The sequence below is a fragment of the Sparassis crispa genome, assembly GCF_003851025.1.
Source record: "Sparassis crispa DNA, contig_000013F, whole genome shotgun sequence".
Taxonomy (NCBI): Eukaryota; Fungi; Basidiomycota; class Agaricomycetes; order Polyporales; family Sparassidaceae; genus Sparassis; species Sparassis crispa.
This window is the reverse complement of record NW_020939760.1, coordinates 958,480-980,972: the sequence shown is the minus strand read 5'-3', so window position 1 is coordinate 980,972 and position 22,493 is coordinate 958,480. Positions and strand designations below refer to the sequence as shown.

Below are 22,493 nucleotides of genomic sequence, written 5' to 3'. Positions count from 1 at the left end.
ACTGCCCAAAGCGATGTGTATATCGAATGGTGGGGACGCTCCGTGATATTTTGGCCGCGCCACTTAGGTGTTACAGTCACGGTGTTATGTAGAGACAAGTCCGGGCCGGCAATTCCCGCTGCTCGCGACGTTCAGCCGCAGCTCTGGTCAGGCTCTGGTTGAGCTCTGGCGTTCGTCCTTGCTCTTTTTATCATCTTTGCTGATCACCCAGAACAAGCTTCAACAAACGAGGGTGAGTTGTACAGATCGGGGAGCTCTCACACCACTGCATCCGCATGTTCGACGGGGCCATCCAATCGTTGCCTGCATACTGCGCATTACGGACGCCTCGAAATCGTCTCTAGGGCTAAGTCTGGGAAGCCGAGGGAAGTGGTCTGAGCATCTCTGTAAGGCAGTGCGCTCCGCATCTCGGCAACAAGTGTTTCTTTCTTCGGAGCTTGGTGGGCTGCATGATGCGCAGCCAGCGCGCAGCTCATCACACATATGGCTTGTCTTTGGCCAATCGTTTATTCTCGTCTGAATCGGCGTCTTATGCTCCTCCAACCAACTGATCAAGGAACCTGGTCGACTCGGAAACTCTCGAGCACTGACTCCACGTCATACTGGGCCAGACTGTTGGCGTCATCCAGCGCCGTCTAGCGTCTCCCACACGCAGATGGCTCTCGACTTTTTAAAACGCAGGATAGCTGTGACGGTCCGTTTCGCGGATATGATCCAGATGTCTATCCCCTATGCTGAATTGTAGGATTGACTCCGCGTGTGAGTGAAGCCTGTCCATATGATTGGCATACGTGGAGTCGTGGTTGGCGCTGATTGATACATCGCCGTGTGAGAAGTCTTCATTTCATACACCGTTCGACCTTATGGTCGTGAATCGGCACGCCCCTGCGCTCGCAGTGCACTAGATCCACATAGGCATACTTACATGGCTTCTGTTCTCTCGCGAGTTTGAGACGCCGTCGTCCGATGAACGTCCGATCCGTCTTCACTCGGTGGGTCCGTGCGACCTAGTCGGCACTTCGGCATTCACTGAGGCTATTTTCCTGTTGGTCGCTCTGACTAGACGCATTCCCAGCGTCCTGCAAGAAGGTATGTGGGATGAAAACTGGCTGCGGATTCGTCCGGAGGACGAAAATGCGGAAATTCAGTTTCCCTCTGTACCAGAGAACAAATTAATGTCCGTGTTCCTCGTGGTAGTGTTGCTGCTGAGTTGAGTTCAACTCGGTAACTCAACTCACCTCGCCTGTCGAGTTGGCCAACTCGCACCTACTCGACATCACCGAGTTGGACCAGTCCTGGCTTCTGATTGGCCCTGCAGAGCCTTACCTCACTCCAACTCATTCCACCGAATTATGGTGAGTTCGCGGCAACACCTCGTGGAAGTTACGTTACCACTAAATGGACTGTCTCGATCAAGTTTCCCCAATTTGGACCTGTCATACTTCGGCGCGGGTACCAATTAGTCGCTGGTGCTAATTACGGCAACTAGACTCGGGCTGGTAGCGACGTTGTGGCGTACTTTTCTTGGCCTTTAATTTTGTGCCCGCTCCGGTCGGAAGCTTTGGCTTGGTGACTTCATATGTCTTACGTTGTCAATCCGGTCCTCCTTCGCATTAGACGGCCGGAGTTGGAAAGGTGAAAAACAGCCAACAACTGCTTTTTTTGCAGCGTTCAGGTCCAACCTGTGTCTCTAAGACATGGCCACCCAACAACGAGAGTAATTGTCGCTCAGATTGAAGGTTTTCTATAACGATGGTCAGGTGCCGCAGAATTTAACGACGATCGTCCCGAGGGGGAGCTGTTCGCTGCGCCAAGAAAACTGATACTCGGTCCCGAGCAATCGGACTGCAATCGTTCGCCCTTTTTCTGATCTGCTTGCCCTCCACATGCGAATTTGATCCTCAAACTGTTGGGGTATTGTCCTAGTATTGTCCTGTGGTATTGTCTTTTCAATTTTTGAGATACGCATATCGAAATTCATCCATGGGGCTACTCAATGGCCGCTTTGTACGGGTGGGCACTGATATTTCGCTCAATTGCGGGTATTGGTTTCCCCGTCGGAAGGCAGGTTAGGTGCGCATCGACGGTCAAAATTTGCAGTACGTACTTCTGCTTGCTACCGCATATCAATTTCTCCCGCAATTGAGCAGGCATACGACGTACCTCAGCCGCCGTTCTGTGGCAATTCAAGGCATGAGGCTTGTGAGTTCGAATTCCAGTCTGATACACCGTGGTGAAATGTACGCCCTGTTATCAGATATCAGCATCCGCTCCCGCAAGCTACAAGGGCTGCGTATACGAGTGTCAATATCTGCACCTTGAAGCCGCGGTTCGTCCACCGTGGAAGTGTCAGGGAGTCATATCGACACCTATCGTGGACGCCGGCAGTGTAATATACAGAAATTGAACGGAAGTAATTCATGGTGCTCCCTGATGGCTCCTTGTAGGTGGTATCTAGTGCCGGGAGAAGAGCTGGATTGCAGGGGCATGCCGGTATGTCCGCACAATGAGGTCCGCACGTATATGCTGATCTACTCACCTCTCGCGGAAGCGCGATCAGATCAAGGTAAAGGTCAATTGTTCATTTTATTGTTTGCGTTTTCATCCGAATTGCGTCGATGCCATGGCCAAAGAACAGTCTTGCAGTAACTGCCGCTACGTGTGCGATTTTGCAAAGTTGGGAGTAGCAACTCGAGTAGTAGCAAGACGACCGATAATACACTGGATCGTCTGTCGTCCCGCCACCCGAGGACGCGCTGAAAGAGGGTCGACTAGCGCTCACGGATAAACGGTGATCGTGAGGCACGTTGTGCCAGATCGTGAAATGTATTGAGATCGATCAGAATGTCAAGGTGCTTGCCACATGCGCCTTCCGTCGTCGTCTGAACTCTGTAAAAAAATCTACGCAGTTCGTGCACTGGGTTCAGTGTGACGATCCTGAAGAGGTCAAGCTGCCAATGTGCGAGCAAGCAGTCAACACCGTCCCCCTCAACGTCCACGCGACCGAGAGTTCACGCGACTAAGCCCGGCTAACAAACCGGGAATTCGGAGCAGAAAGTCCACAATTATAACTACACGATGGCTTCGTTTTTACGGGGCTTCAGCCGGATGTGAATATTATGACGGAGATATCTCTCATTCGCGTACGGCAAAATGGGGATGACAATTTGTGTCGTGTGACGCACGTACGAAATTTTAGGGAACGAGCTGCGGCGGCGAGCACTCTGCACGAGGAGTCGTCGTGTTATCTGACTTCTCGCTGACGCTGTCCGTGCTGATATCGAATTGTGAGTTCAACAACAGAAAACACTGCCGGTGCCCACCGGGTACCATCGCGTTTGGAACCGGGCACTTGAGGACTGAGAGTGTGGCCGAACGATACCGACGCGCGACGCTGGGCGCAAATATTGATAAGCGGAGTCTGCATTGCCGTCTGGAGCGGATCCTCGTCGCCCGCTCGACGTAAACTGGGCGCATGCCGGAGGCTCGATGCTATCGCCCCTCTGAAGTTTGCGCCCAAGATGACTAAGCAGAAGTACTTCACCGGAACGCATTGGTCCGAGAGCCGAACCAATGGCAATATGGTTATCTAGGCTTGGGTTATACACCAAAACTTAAATTTTTAGTGCCATCAGCAGCCACAGCATACAACAAAAATTCTGAGTGGACAGAAATCTCGAAATACATACTGCGCACTTGATTCTCGAGATTTGAAGAGATTGGAGAAGGATTGACAGAATCATTGTCAGAACAAGGGTGTAGAGTTGCATGATTTCGTGCTCGAACCCTAACTCTGGGTTACACCCCTCAAAAGATGTTAATTTCCTGCAACATCTGGAACAATTGATGCAGATTTTATACATTTAGACTGAAAAATATGAGACTAAAATGAAGAAACAAGCCCGATATCCGCAACAAAAGCGTATAAACTAAAGCAGTACTATCGTTGACCCGGATATGCCAAAAGTTTGGCACTTCTGGTCCCGCCGCGCAACACCTGGCGCGATAGTCTCCGGCACCCCATATGATGTTGATATGGCACGTAGAATACAACAGGTGGGTTTTCTGTATTTTTTAGAGCAATGTTGACCATCGTAGAGAGATGCCGCTGTGTGGCACCAGCCAAGTACAGTCCTGTGATTGCGAATTTTTTGGGATCCGAGCGGGCCACACATACTTACCAAAAATTTAGAGCATCAAGAGTAGGCACACAGGCTTCTACCTCTGCAATTTTGAAGTGATCAGGTAAGAGAATAGAGCCGCAGGAAAATTTTTGGCACTTCTGGGACATTTGGCATATCCGGGTCCACGATAATAGTGTACAACTTAGATAACTGTATCTAGAAATGGCCGAAATTCGGGCGAAAACACGAAATCGACATCGGAGTCGGACATACCAGTGAGAATACACGCCCGTGTCGTCATCAACTCATGCGAGCGGACGAAGGTGAATAAGGACGTCGGACTTGGCCTTACCGCGTGCATTTACGCAGGGTAGGACTTAGGTTAGAGACGATATCAGCCCGCGGGGTGCTCGGGTTGCGAGCGATGAGCTCGCGAGTATAATGGGCTCCCCCTATTCGCGACTCCATTGATCGACGGAATGCTTGGAGCTAATGTCTGTTGTTATTTGAATCTCGACGGATGGCATCATGATGAACAAACAGCAGGTTGAGAAGTCGACGGTGCACAGAGGTTGCAGCCGCTGGTTGGCGACCGTCGAAAAGGATGGACGTCGTCGAACGGAGAGAGTATTTGGCAGATTTGTGCACGACTGTCGTCGCGGACGGGAAGGATACCTCCGTACAAACCCGAGTCGGGGAGGCGAAAGGGTTGGAGGACTTTGACGGCGCTGCAGGCTTGCGGCGGGCAGAAATAGCTCTATGGTATCGGGGACCCGCGGCTTGAGATTTTGACGGAAGTGGGAGGTGAGGTGAAATTCAGGGGACTGGGAAGCGGCAGGAGAGCGGCCGAAGGACGTGCCGAACGTTTGGTCCGGAAGGCTGACTTGTTGACGCATATTTGTTGTTTTTGATCTGACGCGGTGGTTGACACAATATAAGGCGCCGGTGCGAACTCAGTGCTTTCTATCCTTTCTTCCGTCCCTTCCACCACAGCGTAGTCGTCTCGTCCCTTCGCTCTAGCGCGCCCGGTTAGATTCCCCTAGGGTTTTCCCTAACTCTCCGTCCCTTTACCCCCCTCCATCCTCAGTTGCTCATGTCGGACCCCAATGTCGAAAAGGAGGCTGGCTCGACCAACGAGAAGGTCGAGGACCACGTCCCTATTGATCTCCCGGAGCCCGAAAAGAAAAAGAGAGTGTATAAGGAATTCGGTCAAGAAAAGGTGGATGCTACTCGTGAGTTTTCCATTTTTCCGTCGACTTGCTCCGTCGTATTGACGTTTTCGCAGATGCTAAGGTGGACATGTCCACGGTACATATTCCTAGTTGGGTTCTCTCCATTCGTATCTTCCTGACCATCGTCTTCAGATCCAATTACGGGCCGAGGACTTGTACGACAAGGAGAAAGTCGATCTTGAGACAATCATCGTGGAGGATGTATTCAAGCTCCTCCAGTGCGACGACAATGGGTTGACGACGGAGGAGGCTCAGCGCCGTCTCGAGCTGTTCGGTCCCAACAGGCTCGAGTCGGAGGAGCAGAATGCGTTCCTCCAGGTGCGCACGTTACGCTTTGATTTTCGGGCGAGCACTCATTTCCGTCATTAGTTTCTGAGTTTCATGTGGAACCCGTTGTCCTGGGTCATGGAGGCTGCCGCCTTGGTTGCCATCGCTCTTTCGAACGGTGAGCACCAGCCTCCCGACTGGCAAGATTTCGTCGGTATCGTCCTGTTGCTTTTGGTCAACTCAGCCATCGGTTTCTACGAGGAGCGTAACGCCGGTAACGCCGTGAAGGCTCTCATGGATTCTCTCGCCCCCAAGGCGAAGGTCAAGCGGGATGGTACCTGGCAGGAGATCGAGTCCGCTGGACTCGTTCCGGGTGATATGGTTTCGTTTAAGCTTGGTGACATTGTACCCGCGGATAGTCGTCTGACGGAGGCCATCAATGTCTCCATCGATCAAGCCGCTCTCACCGGCGAGTCGCTGCCTCAGAGTAAGAAGACCGGCGACCAGTGCTTTTCGTGAGTGATTGTAGTTTTGTCGTGTCGTGTGCTGCGTTGTAACCACACTTCCATTAGGGGTTCCACGTGTAAGCAGGGCGAGGCCGAAGGTGTGGTCATCTCGACCGGTCCCAACACCTTCTTCGGTCGCGCGGCGTCGCTCGTTGGCCAGGACGACGACACTACCGGACACCTGCAGAAGATTCTTGCCCAGATCGGATCATTCTGTCTTGTCGTCATTGGCATCTTCGTACTCGCCGAGATTTTCTGCTTGTACGCCGGCTTCCGTTTCCAGTACCGTCGTGGTCTCAACAACATCTTGGTGCTCTTGATCGGTGGAATCCCGATTGCGATGCCTACGGTGTTGTCGGTCACCCTCGCTGTCGGTGCTCAGCAGCTTGCGAAGTACAAGGCCATCGTTACCCGTATCACCGCGATCGAAGAACTGGCCGCCGTCACCATCTTGTGCTCCGACAAGACGGGTACCCTCACTACCAATAAGCTGACCATTGATCGAGAGACCATTCGTACCTACGGTCCTTTCTCCGCCGAGGACGTCATTCTACTGTCGTCGTACGCGTCACGCACGGAGAACCAGGACGCCATCGACACTTGCGTCGTCTTCGCTATTGGCGATCCAGCTCGCGCTCGCGCTGGTATCAAGCTCCTCGACTTCAAGCCATTCAATCCCGTCGACAAACGTACCGAGATCACGTACCGCGAGGAGTCGTCGGGCAAGCTCAAGCGTGTCACCAAGGGTATGACTGGCATCATCATCGAACTTTGCACGCGTAACAAGACGGATGATCTTGAGGCCAGGCTGGAGGCCGACGTTGAGGAGCTGGCTGGCCGTGGTCTTCGTACCCTGGCGGTCGCGTATGAGGAGGTGGATGGCGATGACCCCGAGGGTGAGGGTAACGGCTTCGAGCTCATTGGTCTACTCCCCATTTTCGACCCTCCTCGCGAGGACACAAAGCAAACCATTGACGACGCCATTGCACTCGGTGTCCGTGTCAAGATGGTTACCGGTGACCAGCTCGCCATCGCGAAGGAGACTGGCCGTCGTCTCGGTCTCGGTGACCATATGTATCCCGCTCAGGTTCTTAAGGACGGCCCCGCACCTGGTAGCAAGCATGCCTCTCTGGACCAAATGATCTTGGATGCTGACGGTTTCGCTGGGGTCTTCCCCGAGCACAAGTACGAAATCGTCAAGCGCCTCCAAGGCCTTGGCCACCTGTGCGCCATGACCGGTGACGGTGCCAATGACGCTCCCGCTTTGTCTCGCGCTAACGTCGGTATTGCTGTCGAGGGTGCCACCGACGCAGCTCGCGGTGCGGCTGACATTGTCTTGACGGAGCCCGGTTTGTCCACCATCGTCCACGCCATCCGCGGTTCGCGTGTCATTTTCCAACGTATGCGGAATTATTCGATCTATGCGTGCGCTGTCACCATTCGTATCGTGGTATGTTTCGCGATTCTCGCCTTCGCGTTCAAGTTCGACTTCCCACCGTTCATGATTCTGATCATCGCCCTTCTCAATGACGGTACCATCATGACGTTGTCTGTCGACCGTGTCCTCCCTTCGAACACTCCGGACAGTTGGAACTTGATCGAAATTTTCGCGTACGCCATCGCCTACGGTCTGTACCTCACGCTCTCGACGTAAGTGTTCATTATCCAGTCTAGTGAAATGTTAATAACCGCCTTCTGTCTTAGCATCGCTCTCGTTGCTATTTGTCTTCGCACAACATGGTTCTTCGATAAGTTCGGTGTTCACTTCATGAACAACTCCATCACGCCAGTGACCCACAACGACCCAGTCCTCCACGCGATCGTGTACCTGCAAGTCGCCATTATCTCGCAGGCTCTGATCTTCGTTACGCGGTCACATAGCTTCTTTTTCATGGAGCGCCCATCGTTTGCCCTTATGGGAGCGTTCTGTGTTGCTCAACTCGTATCCACCATCATTGCCGTGTATGGGGACTGGGGCTTCACTCAGATTCACGGTATTTCAGCCGGCTGGGTTGGTATTGTCTGGGTTTGGGTAAGTACCATCCTTTTTCGTTGCGTTCTCAGCCTAACATGTTTGCGTTAGGACATTCTCTGGTTCCTTCCCCTAGACTGGATCAAGTTCGCGATGAAGGCGACGGTTATCAAGCGCATCCGCGCTCGTCATGAACGTAAGCTTGCCGAGGAGACTCAAGCCGCTGCGTTGGCCGGTGTCCCCATCACTCGCACCCAATCTCGCGCTGCCTCTGTCCACGAATCTCTGTACTCGAACCGTGTATCGTTCATCCGTCGCGCTGCCCGCAAGGTCGGCTTCGGCCAGAAGGTTTCCATGAAGCCGGACGAGCTCCAGCGCTTTAGCTCCATCCAGGCTCAGCGCGCTGGTGCCACTCTCGCACGCAACCCATCCCGTACTGCTGCATAGATGACTTGAGTTTACTCCCCATGACGCTGATAACTGGCCTTGAGCAACGACGACGACTTCTTGCGGTGTTCTAATATGCTCTTCGTTTCCCCCATCGTTTATACCCCGCCTATCATTACGTCTTTTACCTGCATAGACACCATCGAGTCTGTTTTTGTCAATGGCTCCAATCGTTGCGCTTGGATGTCTGTTCACGTTCATTTCTCGTTCATCATGACTCGTCCGGCCTTTCATGTAGTTTGATCATGACGCTGCGGTATTACCCGTAATTCTCCTGTAGGGCATAAGACGATTTATACTTTACCATAACACTAGGCAATAATAGAGGCTGAGGCCATAGAATATTTATGCTAGTGGACGTGCGAGGTGAAATGCACTTGACGGTGAAGTTAAGAGTTGATTGACGCTCATTCCAACTCTTGCTCATCGACTCCAGTACGGCGACGTCCCGTTCTCGGGAGAAATGCACGTTCTGACTCGCAAGTGGCTGTTACGGTGCGCGGACGCTATTTTCTAGTTGTTGAACGTCATCTCTTGCGCCACACTCCAGCACGACCGTAGAGCCTCTTAATCTGGCGTGCAGACAGTTCACTCCCAGATCCTCCGCAAATGCCCCCACCAGCACGATGTTCTTCTGATCTACCGGATGGCGCCGACGAGGACCTTGTCGCCGACGTCCTTCTTGACTGCCTCTGCAAACCACACTTGATCCTCATCCCCAGTCATGATTCGCTGAGCGGATGATTTCCGCTGCTTACTAAGGTCAAAGCCGCGTTCAGCGAGAATCGATGACAAGTGGACGCTGTCTCCAACGCAGCATGAGGGCTCGTTGCTTCCTCTGTCGAGTCCGTGGTAGACACACTCAAGAAATCGGTGAGTTTCCGGGAGATGTGCGCGGCGATAACGTCTCACCGAATGACCAGGAACATTGACTCTGGGATGACCCGGCAATACGTCGACGACCTCAACCAGGAGAGTGAGAGAAGTGCTGGGTCTGTGTGGGGACCCCTGGCGCACGACAATGGTCACCATTACGGTAATCATTTCGTTTTGGAGTATAGCGAATACATTGCAGAAGCACTGCTAGCGGTTGCGGATCACAAACGCACGAACAAGGATATCACTTGCTACAACCGTGCGCCGGAGGGATCAGTCAGTGGAGGCGTGTATGGCGTGCAAAGATGCATTTGACTCTTATGCTGGATCGACAAAAGGTGGTTTATCCCGAGAAGAAAATGATCAGCAGCCTCACCAAGATTAGTCCCAGAGTCGACTACGAAGGTTACGATTTTCTTTTCGGGCTGAAGTCTACAGCTCGGGGCGAGCGCTGAGTTCGACCAATGCATGCCTCTGATGGCAGGGATGGGTTGCCGATACGTGAATGATGGGGGCGCATGAGATTTTCATACTGGAGAAGGACACCGCATGGTACCCATAGCGCCAAGTCTGCAGACGGTCGCTAAGTCTTGCGTATGAAAAGCATGCTAACTCCTGGCAGTGGGCTTTAGTTTCACGTCCACAGTAGCGCAATGTAAATTGCTAGAAGTCACTCACGAAAGCAAACCGACCAAGGCTTCATAGAAAGAAGATACAGGAGTTACGGAGGAGGAAATCAATGATGTATTAGTGGACAGAATACAGGTAGTATCACACAATATAGGAAGAAACAATGAACGAGGATCAGGTGAAGTTTGGCTTGTCTCTTGACCTCTCGTACGCTGTCGGTAACAGTCAGATTAGTCCAATGGCATAACAGGTAGAAAACATGACGACGAACGGTTATAATGCAGCAGTTTTTCGATGAGATCTACGTGCGTGAGCACCATGCGCCGACAGCAGTAACGTTTGAGTTGAAGCTGGTCTAAAGCATCACTACAGGGGCAGAAAAACTTAAGTGTTACAGAGGGTAAGACATATTGTGAAAACTCACCCTTCACTGACGTCCTTAGACAAAAGCTCGAGGTAGGCATTCCACTTGTCTCCGATGACCTTCCCGCACGAAAAACAGCGGACAGGAATAATCTACACAAGTCAATCAAAGCACAGAAAAAGTTCAGGGAAACGGGCGTACCATTCTGATGCTTTTGAGACTGTCCGTTCCGTGTGTAAAATGGCGTGGTCGTGGACTCGAAGAAAGATCGAACCTTCAGGATGGTCGGGTCACTGACAGTGGTCGCGTTTTGGCACGTGATCTTGATACATAGTAGACGCGACGTGGCTGTTGCGGAGTACCATCTTGCTGCTGCATGTTAAAGGACTGCTAGAATCTCTTTGCTGTTATCTTCTGAAAACTCCCAGAAAAATCCTGCCCAATTATTGAGGTACAAACCTCGTCTTCGTGACTTCAGACCTATTACTTAGACTGGAGTATTGAACTCGCAGAGGTTCACCAACGGAAATCGTGCGAGATCCTACTATATCTGCCGGATTTGTCTTGGAGGACGCATGAAAGCACCTCTGTCATTTGCTTCTCTTATTACATTATTATTCGTCTACAAAAGTTATGCACTGAATCCTCCAGTCAAGGTGGAACTGCGGTCGTCGTGGCCGGCGCCTCCGGTTCTCCTTGAATGCATGTACGTGGATCCATCTTTCCACGTAAACGAATATAAACGGAATGCTATCTGGCAGAGAAGCTATTGCTACGGAAAATGATGAAGCATTCTTTCCCTTGCTTGATACGCTTACGAACCCCGAAGTGCCCATCCCCTCACCACATACTCCAGAAGTAGTGCACCGTTCTGCCTTTGAAGCCGCTATATCTGAGGGTTTCCTGTCTCGACCAGGGGAGTATGCCTCTGTGCAGATGGACCTGGCCCTGCATACTGCTACGCCCAAAATCGAAGCTGTCTACCAGTACTACACCGATCGTCATGCCGCGCGGACGGCCAGTGTGCACAATGATGATTGCGGGTCGTGGGTCGATTGGTATGGACAGGTTGCTTGTGATGTACAGACGTTGGTGCATCTTGCAGGGGTCGAGACAATTGATCCTGCAGTACCAAGCACTGTTAACGCGTAAGTTCGCTCCTCCATGCCTTTTTTGCTTCAACTAACCAGTTCATACGAAGATCTTTCCCTCGCCCTAAACTCCTCCCCTTCGATCACGTCCAGCCATCTCCGGCCCGCGTGCTCGCACGGCCTCCACGTACTGCAATATTCTACGCCTCGCTCTCCTCCAGCAATTTCCGCGAACTCCATTCATACCTTTATGCAACCTCGAGTGCTCCGAACCCCCACATAGAATATGTGTTCCGGGCTATTCCTCCAGAGAACCGTGATCTCTCCCTTCGAACATACCTGTCTGGTTATGGTGTAGCTCTTGACTTGAAGAAGATGGACTATCTGGCATTAGATGACCGGAGACAAGGTTCGTATAATGTTTGCAGTATGAATTGCAGTTTGATTAACTTGGTATTATATGACCAGGCTCAAGTGGGCAGACGGCGGAATCTGACGGTGCTGTTGAGTCGATCTCAGATGTAGATTCCGTCATGGTGCTGGTGCAACAATACCCGGCGAACACAGACGTAAATGCGAGCACACCTCTGACAGACGATGAGCTGCTAAGTAAGTCCTAGTCCTGTACACTCTCACAACTTGTCTGAAGTTCGTTCTCTCAGACATTGGGTTGCAAGCTACCCAACTCATATACGATGCAGATGAACCTCTACCCGCGCTCAAGCAGCTCTCGCAGAATTTCCCCAAGTATGCAGCCCCTCTTGCGCGGCGTATCACAGTGGACCCGGCCTTGCTGGATGAAGTAGAAGAGAACCAGGTCAAGGTACCGGGAGGGGCTAACATTGCTTGGTTGAACGGAGTCAATATCGGGGAAAAGGATATGAATCCCTTTGCGTATGTTGCACTTCGCCTGCTGGAAACATGGGAACATGGCTGATCGGATTTCCAGCTTGCTACGGTTGCTGCGCAAGGAGCGTGGCACAATGCTCTCCTTGACCTCGTTGGGCCTATCACCAGAGCAGGCGATCAGATTACTCACACACCCCTCAATCAGTGCAGCGCAGAGCGAACCGGATGCCGTCAGTGAGCTGTTCGACGCGAGTGATCGTCCCGAGGAAGGGGGTGTCATTGTATGGTGGAATGACTTGGAGAAGGACAGTCGGTGTGTCCTCCCCTGACGTTTATTTCCACTGTTTGCACCAATTAACGCACTGCAACAGTTACGCCAGATGGAGTAGATCATTGAGAATAGTGGGTTGCGCTACTCTTTGTCTCGTGAATCGATGTTGATAAGCACGATAACCCAGCTCCTGCGACCAATGTACCCGGGTCAATTCCCGAACGTCAAGGCTAACCTCTTCAACGTGGTGCTCGCTGTCGACCTCTCACAGTCCAGCAGTCTTCACTTCATCTCCACTTCAGTCTCGAATATCATCAGTCGCAGCTTCCCAGCCCGTTTCGGTATTGTTCCCATAGTCGAGACAGAAGAAGGTGAGTACGCTGAGAATACCGAGTCCTTTCACAGTTCAATTTGACCTGCCCAGGTGCTCGGATGGCGAGATTATTCTATTACTTGATTGAAAACTTCGGACGGGCAAAGACAATGAGCTTCTTGAAGAGTGTGAGTCGACTCCATGTCCTCCTGGTGGTATGCTTTATCGAATACCGCATCAGCTATCCCAAATAGACATACCCATCCAGCGTTTGACTCCCACAGTGAACTGGGGTTTGGTACGTTCAGAGTTCGGTAACCTCCTCACAGAGAGCAAACAGCCAGGCGAGGGGGTAATAACTAATCTGGATACTATCCTCCATGGTGGCACAGAGAGCCCGGGCTTTGGTCTGGACAAAGCCCGTGCCTACGCGGCCAGATTGGGAGTAACGTTGACTTCTGCGTCACAAGGACACGCATTCGTGAATGGGAAGCACTTGGTTTTGAACGATGTGCGTCCATGTCTGATTGCGGATTCTAGTACTGATATGTCTAGCCGCGGCGTACAGGATTTTCTGCGTCAATTGCAACTGGAGCTAGGTCAGCAATTGCAGTACCTTCAAGAGCAGGTTAGGGATACATCGAGTTTTCATTTTGTCGTACCTCCAGAGTTGACATCCTTCGCTGTCTGATTTGTCAAGATTGCCACCGGCCATTTAAGGGATAACGACATCGAGACCATCTCGACATATTTCTATGATCTTCCCACTACTGCGAAGAGAAGGAATACCTATATTCACACCGGGAAAAGCGGGATGAACATGATTAATCTACCGGACTTACTTTCAAGAGTGAAGTATCCAAGTGGCTCGTTTGTGTACCCATGTGAGTTTCGGCTGCTGTTCACGCGAGTTCGGCTTACCTGGACATGCGCATAGCGGACTTGGAGCAGATTCCTTTGTCAGCGTATATTGTAGCAGATTTTGATACAGATGGTGGTCGTACCCTGATGAAGGAGGCGTTAATATCCACGGTACGAGAATATGTCAATTTACCCAAGTAACGTCTAACGGTAAACGTCTCCGCAGAAGGTGGGGTCTGCATCTCGCGTGTCATTCATCCATAATCCCGCCACTCCATGGAGCGCATCAACTCGTCGCCCACCCACGTCGTCACTCCTGGCTCACCTGATCACCAAGGACACTCTTCATCGAGTTTCTCCTTCCCGTCTCTTGAAGGTCTTGGGTCTCAGCGAACCTTCAGTGCCTATCCACAGCCCGCAAGTTGTCATATCGCCAGAAGGCAGCCTCGACGACATCCTAGGTGGAACTCTTCTTGAAGACGCTGGACAGGAAACCTACGAGGATTTCGTCCAAGCGAGTCGTCTCCTTGTTAGGGAGCTGGGCCTTGCTGCAGGAGAACAAGCTGTCATCGTCAACGGACGAGTGAGTACATCCTTGTAAACAATTCCTGTCTGTGCGCACAAGGCGCTTACGGGCTGTAGGTTGTTGGCCCCTTGTTGCCTGGCGGATTTGTTGCGGAAGACTTCGAGACTCTGATGACATATGAACTGCGCAAACGTGTTGAGCCAGTCGTAGAAGCGCTTGAAAATATCTTTGGGTCCTTGGAGAGTTTTGATCGGTATGTCCAGTTGTGTGAGGCTTAGCAGATGTCTCATAATGTCTGTAGGGGATCATATGCGGAGATGGTCGCTCTGACTTCCTCTGTTGTCTCTGCCATTCAGGTACCGGATCCGAGCGAAGTCGGTTTGTTCAATGCACCATACAAGCCCCGAAAACTGAGTTATCAACTTTTGAGCGGCAAATATACGTGAGTTCTATTGTACTGCGGTGAGAGTGTACCCTGAATTCTGTTCTAGGTCCTTCATGTTCGGAGAGAATTCTACCGCGTTATTCCACTTCGGCATTGTGGTAGATCCTCTGAGCGAGTCTGCGCAGAAATGGTCAAGCCTGATAGAAGTCAGTTCGATGTACATTCTGCTGGACTAATCTTTGACTAAAGGGTGCTTCCAGTGGCTGTTGAATATCCCTGAAGTCTTTGTCGAGTTGCACATTAACCCGGCTAGGTATCGTGAGGTCGGTCTTGTCCACGCTCTGTACGCCAGTCGTCCTGATGGGAAGGCTAGCTTCCTCTCAGACGATTCTATCGGTACAACCTGCAACCTCGGCTACTCTACGACGACAACGGGTATGCATCACCTCGTCATCAATTTCCTACCCACTAATGTTCTCGCAGGGAAGAAATCCGTGCCGAGACGGAGTTCAGTGGTTTAGCTGTTGAACCTATCTACACTCTCGCGATGGACGTGCCGCAATCGTGGCTCGTTCGGCCACGCGAAGCTCTCCATGATCTGGATAATATTCAGCTGAGTACCCTATCCGCGAGAGACCGTGCACACGGCGTGCATGCCATCTTCGAACTCGACTACCTCGTCATTGAAGGCCATGCCCGCGATGTATTGACCAGCGCACCTCCGCGTGGAGTGCAGCTTCAGCTTGCCACGAGTCAAGGGGTCCCGATCGCTGATACCCTGGTCGTCGCGAATCTGGGGTATCTGCAGTTCCGCACTAAACCTGGTGTGTTCAAGCTTGAGATACGCCCCGGGCGTGGACGCGAGATCTTCAAGATGGAGAGCGTGGGAAACGAAGGTTGGGACAGCCCCCATGTAGATGTGGACGGAGACGAGATCACGTTGACCAACTTTGAGGGACTTACGCTTTACCCAAGGCTTGCCAGATTACCAGGTATGGATCGCGCAGACGTCCTTGCAGAAGCTCCACCCAAAGCGCCGACTGCCAAAGAAGTTCTCGAAGACATTGTATCTTGGTAGGTGCTATTTTATTGGATTGTCGTGTCGTGTCACTTTACAATATTGCAGGGTGTCTTCTCTATTCTCCTCCTCAAAGGGGTCCGAAAATAACACATTGTCCTCGCCAAGTGACCAGGCTGATATTAACATATTCACTGTTGCCTCGGGCCTATTGTATGAAGTGAGTAATCGTAAACAAGCCCTCAACGTTGTCCACTGATCACACCACTCGTAGCGTTTTGTCTCCATTATGGTACTCAGTGTTCTCCGCAACACAAACAGCACTGTCAAATTCTGGTTCATCGAGAATTTCCTCTCGCCTTCCTTCCTGGTACTATTCTACTCCGTCGAAAATGCTCTGTGCTTGATGTCCGTCTATTCTAGGAATTTATTCCCCATCTGGCTGAAGCGTACGGCTTCAAGTACGAATTGGTGACTTACAAATGGCCTTCCTGGCTGCGCGCCCAGAAGGAAAAGCAGCGCATCATTTGGGCATACAAGATTTTATTCCTGGACGTCCTCTTCCCCATGGATCTCAAGAAGGTCATCTTCGTCGACGCAGACCAAATTGTGCGCGCTGACCTCAAGGAACTCGTTGACCTTGATTTGCATGGCGCGCCGTATGGCTACACTCCCATGGGTGATGACAACGAGGAGATGGAAGGCTTCCGGTTTTGGAAGACAGGATACTGGAAGGAGTTCTTGCGTGGTCTGCCGTATCATATCAGGTGAAGTCACCTATCCATACGCGGATGCGATGAGTACTAATATGAGTACGAAGTGCACTATATGTCGTGGACCTGGTCCGGTTCAGACAGGTGAGTGTCTTCCCGATGTCAGCTTTATTGATGCTGAAGAACTACGCAGATTGCTGCAGGAGTGTGTGATAATTCCCCTATTCTGGTGTCATTTCTCATACGTTTCGCGACTAGGATATACTGCGAGGTCACTACCAACAATTGTCTGCGGATCCAAATTCCCTTGCAAATCTTGACCAAGGTATGCGGCTCCTTAACTTTTATAAGGACGTTTCGGAGGTCTCGTCCCGACACCACGGTCAACGCGCATGGTTCCCTCACATACTTTGAAGATATCGAGGCAATTCGATTTTGAGTAGGATACGGTGGACGAGACGTCCTGTGTTAGCTCAGAATGCCTTTTTTTTCTGCGTACTCCTACAGTTGGTCCTGATTCTGCCTTCGACCGAACTAAAAAATTTCTTTCTCAGATCTACCCAATAATCTTCAGCGGGAGGTGCCCATCGTAAGTCGCCAATACTTATTTGATCGCGATGTCGCGTCGACGATTATTACAGTTTTCACTACCCGAAGACTGGTTATGGGTACGTGGGCGCGAAATCAATGTCGAGATATCTGAATTACTGATTGAACCGGGCGGGTGCAGTGCGAAACCTGGTGTAAGTTGAGCAACGCCTCTGTAGCTTTTCTTTTCTATAATCTTTCTCTGTTATACAGGCAGCAAGGACAGACTTAACCGTGCCAAGACCATCGACCTGTGCCAGAACCCACTTACGGTGCGTTCGCCTTCTCGCTGAGTGGCTGCCGCGAATTGAAACACTTTGCAGAAAGAACCTAAATTGGCAAGAGCGCGGCACATTCCCGAGTGGGAGGAATACGATAGTGAGATCGCTCGGTTCGCGCGGAGGTTGGCGGAGGAGGGTTGCATTCGCTCGGAGATCGTTGCAGCGGACTCAAACGTCCTGGCCGATGCAGGTGCTGAGCACCGCACCCATGGTACTGCAGTGGATAAGCAGAGTGAGGGCGTGGAGGGTAAGGCGGAGTATGTCAGAGACGAACTGTGAATTCTTTTCTGTTGATGTACAAACAGAGGCTGAACGCAATGGTTCCCTCTCGAATTGGTGGGGAAATCCTGTCAGACTAATAATACTAAGTGCAAGTTCTGCGTTTCATGGTGTCCGGATATCAGTGATGGATCAAGGGTTAGAGCAAAAACTTCACGTGATGATGCTTGAGGACGGCTGCCACTGAAGAGCACCCTTCAGCTCTTGCTCAGGCCAGAACGACGACCTGATTCGTGGGCGAATCGACAGCTGTCGGTTAGGTCCCCTCGTTTGTCCTCCTTCCGCAGGTACGTCGTACATTCTGCACTGATTACCCCGCCTAATTGGCCCGCAGAATTTGCGTCGCTGGGTAATTCATTCATTTGGACAGGTGCGTGTGCAGGCTATGCATGACGTTGACTACGCCAACAATCTCGATGACGGGCATACGGCAGAAACGCCCACAATCACCTATCATTATTTCCCACTTAACCTGACGAAATTTGCTGAGCTGTTGGTTGTGGCAATCCGTTCATTTGATTGGTGCGTGGTTCTAAACCACGGAGTAGACTACTCGAGATTCAGGCAGAGAGTCGAAGGACAGCCTCTACAGAATACAGAATAAGCTTCAGTGGTGGTTACGGGTAGCCGCTCGTTTCGACAGGTACGTCTGTGTCGAATGTATTGACGGCGAGGACAGAATATGACGGGCGTGTGGCAGAGGTCGACGTCATCCATCATTCTTTCTATCTGTCATTCGTTCGCGGTCCCCCTCTCCTGTCCCCATGCAGTGGCATGGCCACGCATCCTCAACCCTCAGGCCCGTCGTCTCTGTCTCGGCTTTCTCGTCTTGGTATCGCATTTGGGTTGAAGCCTGGTCCTTCGACGGCAGTCCCTCACATTAACCCTTCTCCGACTGAAGACTGGTATATTCCTTACAACGGGCCATACGAAAAACCACATAGCTTGAGCGCTCCACACGACAGAGATAGTTGGGGAAACCTTGTTAGTGGGTGGTTGGTTGACGAGGACGACGACAAGCGTGGTGATCGAATTAGCCGTCCCATTCGTGCTCGTGCCGTGTCCAGCGCTTCCCGTCTGTCTGTCGCTTCTGGAGATCTTGAAACAACCCGTAGGAGCTTGTCTACTCGCCGTGCGGCGGGTGCCTCTCAGGTTGGTGGTGTAGGCGAGGCGCCGATGCCCATGCGGCCGTCGCAAGACCATCCCAGGCCACCAGAGGTTAACCGGAACAGTTTCGCGAACATTCTCGGGTTTAGACACACCTCGAAGAGGGGGTTGTCGCTTCATCAACCGGCGTCTGCTGAGGATCTCAGGTATTTAATGTCAGCCTCTGCTGTATCACATGAGTAACTCATATCCAACAGGAATGCATCTTCGTCTCGCGTTCATAGGTACGGAGAGGCAGAAGGAAATGGTCCCCTACCTCGCCCACACCCGTATTCGTATGCCTCAGGCTTGCCCACAGATGCCTCTTCGTCTGCCTCTGCCGCAAAAGCTCGGCCCTCGCCAACGTCCAAGTTCTCAATCACACTACTCGAGCCAATGATACGGAAGTCCTCTGGCCCAGCGATGCCCAACTACCTGAAACCCGCCCACAGACCACCAGGACGCAGTCTTAAGGTGTCGACGTCGACGCCGAACCTTCGTCGACAGCGTGGAAGTCCATCTCCGTTCTCTGTCGCCCTACCGAAAGGGAAGCAACGCTGGTTGTCCGCCGAGACGTGGTGTGACGCGATTCTCTTGCCACGTCCGCGCTTTACAATGCGCGTGACAGACACTGGGGCGAATGTCGCGAGCAGTGGTCGAATCGTAAGTCCCCCAGGAAGTCCTATATGGCCGCCCGGGACAGGCCCCGGTGAGCAAGTAGAATCACCGACAGAGGCTGTTAGTGTGTATGAACGAGGAGTGCAGGAATCCACTCAACGCCAGCGTCGTGATGTTAGAAAGTCTCAATCTGCGTCTCAGTTGGTGTTTGTACGTCCCCCTTCTCCAGAGATTGTGGAGGCCCCTCGACCAGTGGTACCTCTCCCGCCTGGGCCACTCGTTGCATCAAGTTCACGACCACCGAGGCCCAAAAGCTTCGCGTGGGACGATCTTGCGATTCCAAGTCCTGTCCCATCTTTGACCAAGTAGGCATTCATTCATTTAGTATAATTCTGTTGAATCGCACGCTAATTCCTACCCAATATTGTCATCTCATCTTGGTGTCTATTATATAGGGTTCTGGAAGATGGCAGACAGTTAGAAGTGGAGCGCAAGGAATGGCAGTCGTTGGCAACGCGTTCATTCCAGAACAAGCGCGCGAGGTCGGTATCGCGGGCGCGCGCGAAATCGCTCACGAGCAGCCGCGTCCGTCTGCGCGATACACCCACGACGCTCGACCTTCTGGCGGAACGGACCCTGTTGGGAGGCCAGACGCGCCCGCCCACCGTCCACATCCGCGTCCAGCAGTCACTCCCATCGGACGAAAATGCTACAGGATTTGGCATCAGCACCTTCTCTTCCGCTACTCATACGCAAACACAGTCGCATTCGCACTCACATTCGCACTCGAATTTGCATTCGCACTCGCGTGCAGCGCGATCTCATGCGCATTCAAATTCTATGGGGACGTCCGCGTCACATCCCGCTTCCGATGACTCCTTCATGTGGGTAGCCCCGGGTGCCCCCAGCGGCGGACATAAACGGACACAATCGCTCGGCAAGTCTGCTCTGCGGATCGTGCGTAACACTGCGAACAGCGCGGCGAATTTTTGCGGATTCAGTCCGGGAGACCCGAGAGAGCCTGGTATCGCTTCACCTGTGTACGAGAATGGTTGCTTGGAAGGTGCACTTCGGAGCGAAGGAACGCGCGTCATTCGATTGCGAGATCAGATACGCATGGAGGAGAGGAACGGAGAGGGTGAGGGCGTCGTATTGATTACTCCTGCCCCAGCATCAAATGTTGGGCTGCGCACAGACGCAGCAGGGCCAAGCAGAATGAACGGGATATCACCCACTCCTTCTGGTTCTGGGGAGGGTGTAGGTATCGCAATTTCCACGCCCCCGCATTCGGACGATCATCATGAGCGTCTTAGGATCCCTGCGCATCCGTATGCACAGGTCGGCAACTATGTCTACCGTCAGCCCATAGTCGTTGATAAGACTGCAGCGAGTGTACCTTCTGTCTCGCAGGCAGACACAGCAGCGGTTGAGGACGGCTTAAATAGGCATCGGCAACCGGTCCATCCATATTCACCATATGCTAAAGGTCTTCATCCATACGCCGTTTCCGGTGCGAGCAATGCCAGGCAGCATCCACCCGCAGCCTCAAACACCTCAATGTTTGCGGAGATTAGCACTGGTCACATCCGCGAGATACTGCCCGACGAGATCAAATATTCGCCGTTGACTCCGACGGGTCCTTCCCCTCCGCCTATGCCATCGCCTCAGGACAACCAGGAAGCGAATGCCTCTGAGCGATCCGAGCATTCGCATCCATATGGCCCGCAATCCAGACGGACAAGTGAATGGGGCTTCGCTGATGCGTTGACACATACCCTTGGACGGGCGAAGAGCGGCGATAATGATGAGATGGATGGACTGACCCCACCCAGCATGTCTGTCGCGCAGATACTTGTCAGTGGTCCACAGCAGGAGGAGCCCCCGCCTGTTCCATCCGTCCCGATTCCAAAGCAGACTTCGTCTTCCTCGCGAAGCCGCATTGATATCTCACGCGAACCGACGCACCTGTCGAATCACACCGTGTCATCGTCCATGGGGAGCATCAACCCAGCCATGTTCCGTCGTACACATTCCGCCCATTCTTCAGCTTTCTTGCACGGAAACTCATCCAGGTCGTCGCCAGGCATGATCTCCCACGACTCATCTCCTCCCCTTTCACCGCGGCCTTTGAACGCACCCGATGATCTGGAGCGATTTCGCGATCTCTTCTACCACCCTCCCGACAGGAGCAGAACACCATCAGACGATGGTATCGCCCGTCCTGTTCCCTCGCGTCAGGCGAGCGGGACTATACCTATTGATTTTGGCTCTGAGCGGACTGTGAGTGGGCTCACTACACTAGCGCGCCAGCTAAGTGAAGATCTGGAGGAGCTGCGAGACCTCGCGAGGGACTCGTATGAAAGCGGAGAGGCTACATCGCCTATGTGGGGCAGGCGCTTTGGTGGGCTCCACGGTGAGCGTCCTGACGATTTACGTGAAAATCCCAATGTGGTACTGTCACAGAGTCCTAGCGGTTCGAACTCGTCACCCGAGACTAGTTCTCGTCTAGGTCTTCCCCTCGATCGAAGTTTGTCTTTAATGGGTCCCACAATCAACGTACCCGAGGACGTTGCATCCTCACGAGCGTCTTCTGTGCTAGAGTCGCCCTTGCAAGAGGAAGAGGAAGCTGAAGGTGGGTTACTATTGTGATGTCCGTCAATCAGGAAAGTGCCCATTTTTTTGTTATATAGAGTCGCTGCGTCTTGGGACTGTCGAAGTACTGTCGACCCCACCTCCTTTCGAGACTACTCATCGATTTTCAACGCGTCTGTCACTCATCGGCTACGCACGAGGCGGGCGTGATGAACCGCAGACTGTGTCCCTGCGACCTTCCCGGATTAGCTCACAACCATCCAGCCTGGGTGCCCCACCATCTTCTGATGCTGCGCGTTCCAGCTTCATGACTGCCGACACGAATGTGTCGCGCATGTCTGGGCTTTCCGACTTCCCTGCGCCGCCTACCGACGTCACTCCTGAAAATATGTCGGTGCTCAACACTTATTTCGAGGAACGCCCCCAGAGCCAGTCCGACAAACCGTTCAATACCTCCCTCCTCTCTCGGCCTCCTCCTACACTTGTTCGGGAATCTAGTCGGGGCACGTTTGGCCGACAAAACGACGCAGGCGAGGCGTTGTAA

At 52.3% G+C, this 22,493-nt stretch overlaps 5 protein-coding genes across 5 annotated transcripts; 4 read left to right on the top strand and 1 right to left on the bottom strand.

The window, feature by feature from the left end:
* Nucleotides 1-5,217: 5,217 nt before the first annotated feature.
* On the top strand, nucleotides 5,218-8,548 carry SCP_1403360 (Plasma membrane ATPase 2; the record flags this gene model as incomplete). The annotated part of the gene is made up of 7 exons (XM_027764040.1): nucleotides 5,218-5,356; nucleotides 5,410-5,432; nucleotides 5,489-5,674; nucleotides 5,726-6,138; nucleotides 6,196-7,779; nucleotides 7,834-8,161; nucleotides 8,213-8,548. The coding sequence occupies 7 exons, from the start codon at nucleotides 5,218-5,220 to the stop codon at nucleotides 8,546-8,548; spliced, it is 3,009 nt and encodes a 1,002-aa protein (XP_027619841.1).
* A 939-nt stretch (nucleotides 8,549-9,487) lies between these two features.
* On the top strand, nucleotides 9,488-9,879 carry SCP_1403350 (hypothetical protein; the record flags this gene model as incomplete). Its single annotated transcript, XM_027764039.1, has 2 exons — nucleotides 9,488-9,700; nucleotides 9,763-9,879. The coding sequence occupies 2 exons, from the start codon at nucleotides 9,488-9,490 to the stop codon at nucleotides 9,877-9,879; spliced, it is 330 nt and encodes a 109-aa protein (XP_027619840.1).
* A 349-nt stretch (nucleotides 9,880-10,228) lies between these two features.
* Nucleotides 10,229-10,622, bottom strand: SCP_1403340 (DNA-directed RNA polymerases I, II, and III subunit RPABC5; the record flags this gene model as incomplete). The annotated part of the gene is made up of 4 exons (XM_027764038.1): nucleotides 10,229-10,266; nucleotides 10,326-10,420; nucleotides 10,479-10,570; nucleotides 10,620-10,622. 4 exons carry the CDS (start codon nucleotides 10,620-10,622, stop codon nucleotides 10,229-10,231), a joined length of 228 nt encoding a protein of 75 aa, XP_027619839.1.
* A 371-nt stretch (nucleotides 10,623-10,993) lies between these two features.
* SCP_1403330 (UDP-glucose:glycoprotein) lies at nucleotides 10,994-17,593 on the top strand (the record flags this gene model as incomplete). Its single annotated transcript, XM_027764037.1, has 31 exons — nucleotides 10,994-11,124; nucleotides 11,180-11,566; nucleotides 11,620-11,918; nucleotides 11,978-12,118; nucleotides 12,172-12,403; nucleotides 12,459-12,671; nucleotides 12,730-12,760; nucleotides 12,817-13,000; nucleotides 13,054-13,130; nucleotides 13,184-13,453; nucleotides 13,511-13,570; nucleotides 13,643-13,826; nucleotides 13,880-13,974; nucleotides 14,030-14,386; nucleotides 14,446-14,582; nucleotides 14,631-14,771; nucleotides 14,821-14,920; nucleotides 14,975-15,037; nucleotides 15,088-15,149; nucleotides 15,198-15,788; nucleotides 15,841-15,952; nucleotides 16,007-16,102; nucleotides 16,156-16,499; nucleotides 16,553-16,589; nucleotides 16,639-16,650; nucleotides 16,704-16,770; nucleotides 17,000-17,034; nucleotides 17,087-17,113; nucleotides 17,176-17,188; nucleotides 17,247-17,305; nucleotides 17,357-17,593. 31 exons carry the CDS (start codon nucleotides 10,994-10,996, stop codon nucleotides 17,591-17,593), a joined length of 4,794 nt encoding a protein of 1,597 aa, XP_027619838.1.
* Nucleotides 17,594-18,367: 774 nt separating this feature from the next.
* Nucleotides 18,368-22,493, top strand: SCP_1403320 (hypothetical protein; the record flags this gene model as incomplete). The annotated part of the gene is made up of 4 exons (XM_027764036.1): nucleotides 18,368-18,906; nucleotides 18,958-19,722; nucleotides 19,813-21,989; nucleotides 22,048-22,493. The coding sequence occupies 4 exons, from the start codon at nucleotides 18,368-18,370 to the stop codon at nucleotides 22,491-22,493; spliced, it is 3,927 nt and encodes a 1,308-aa protein (XP_027619837.1).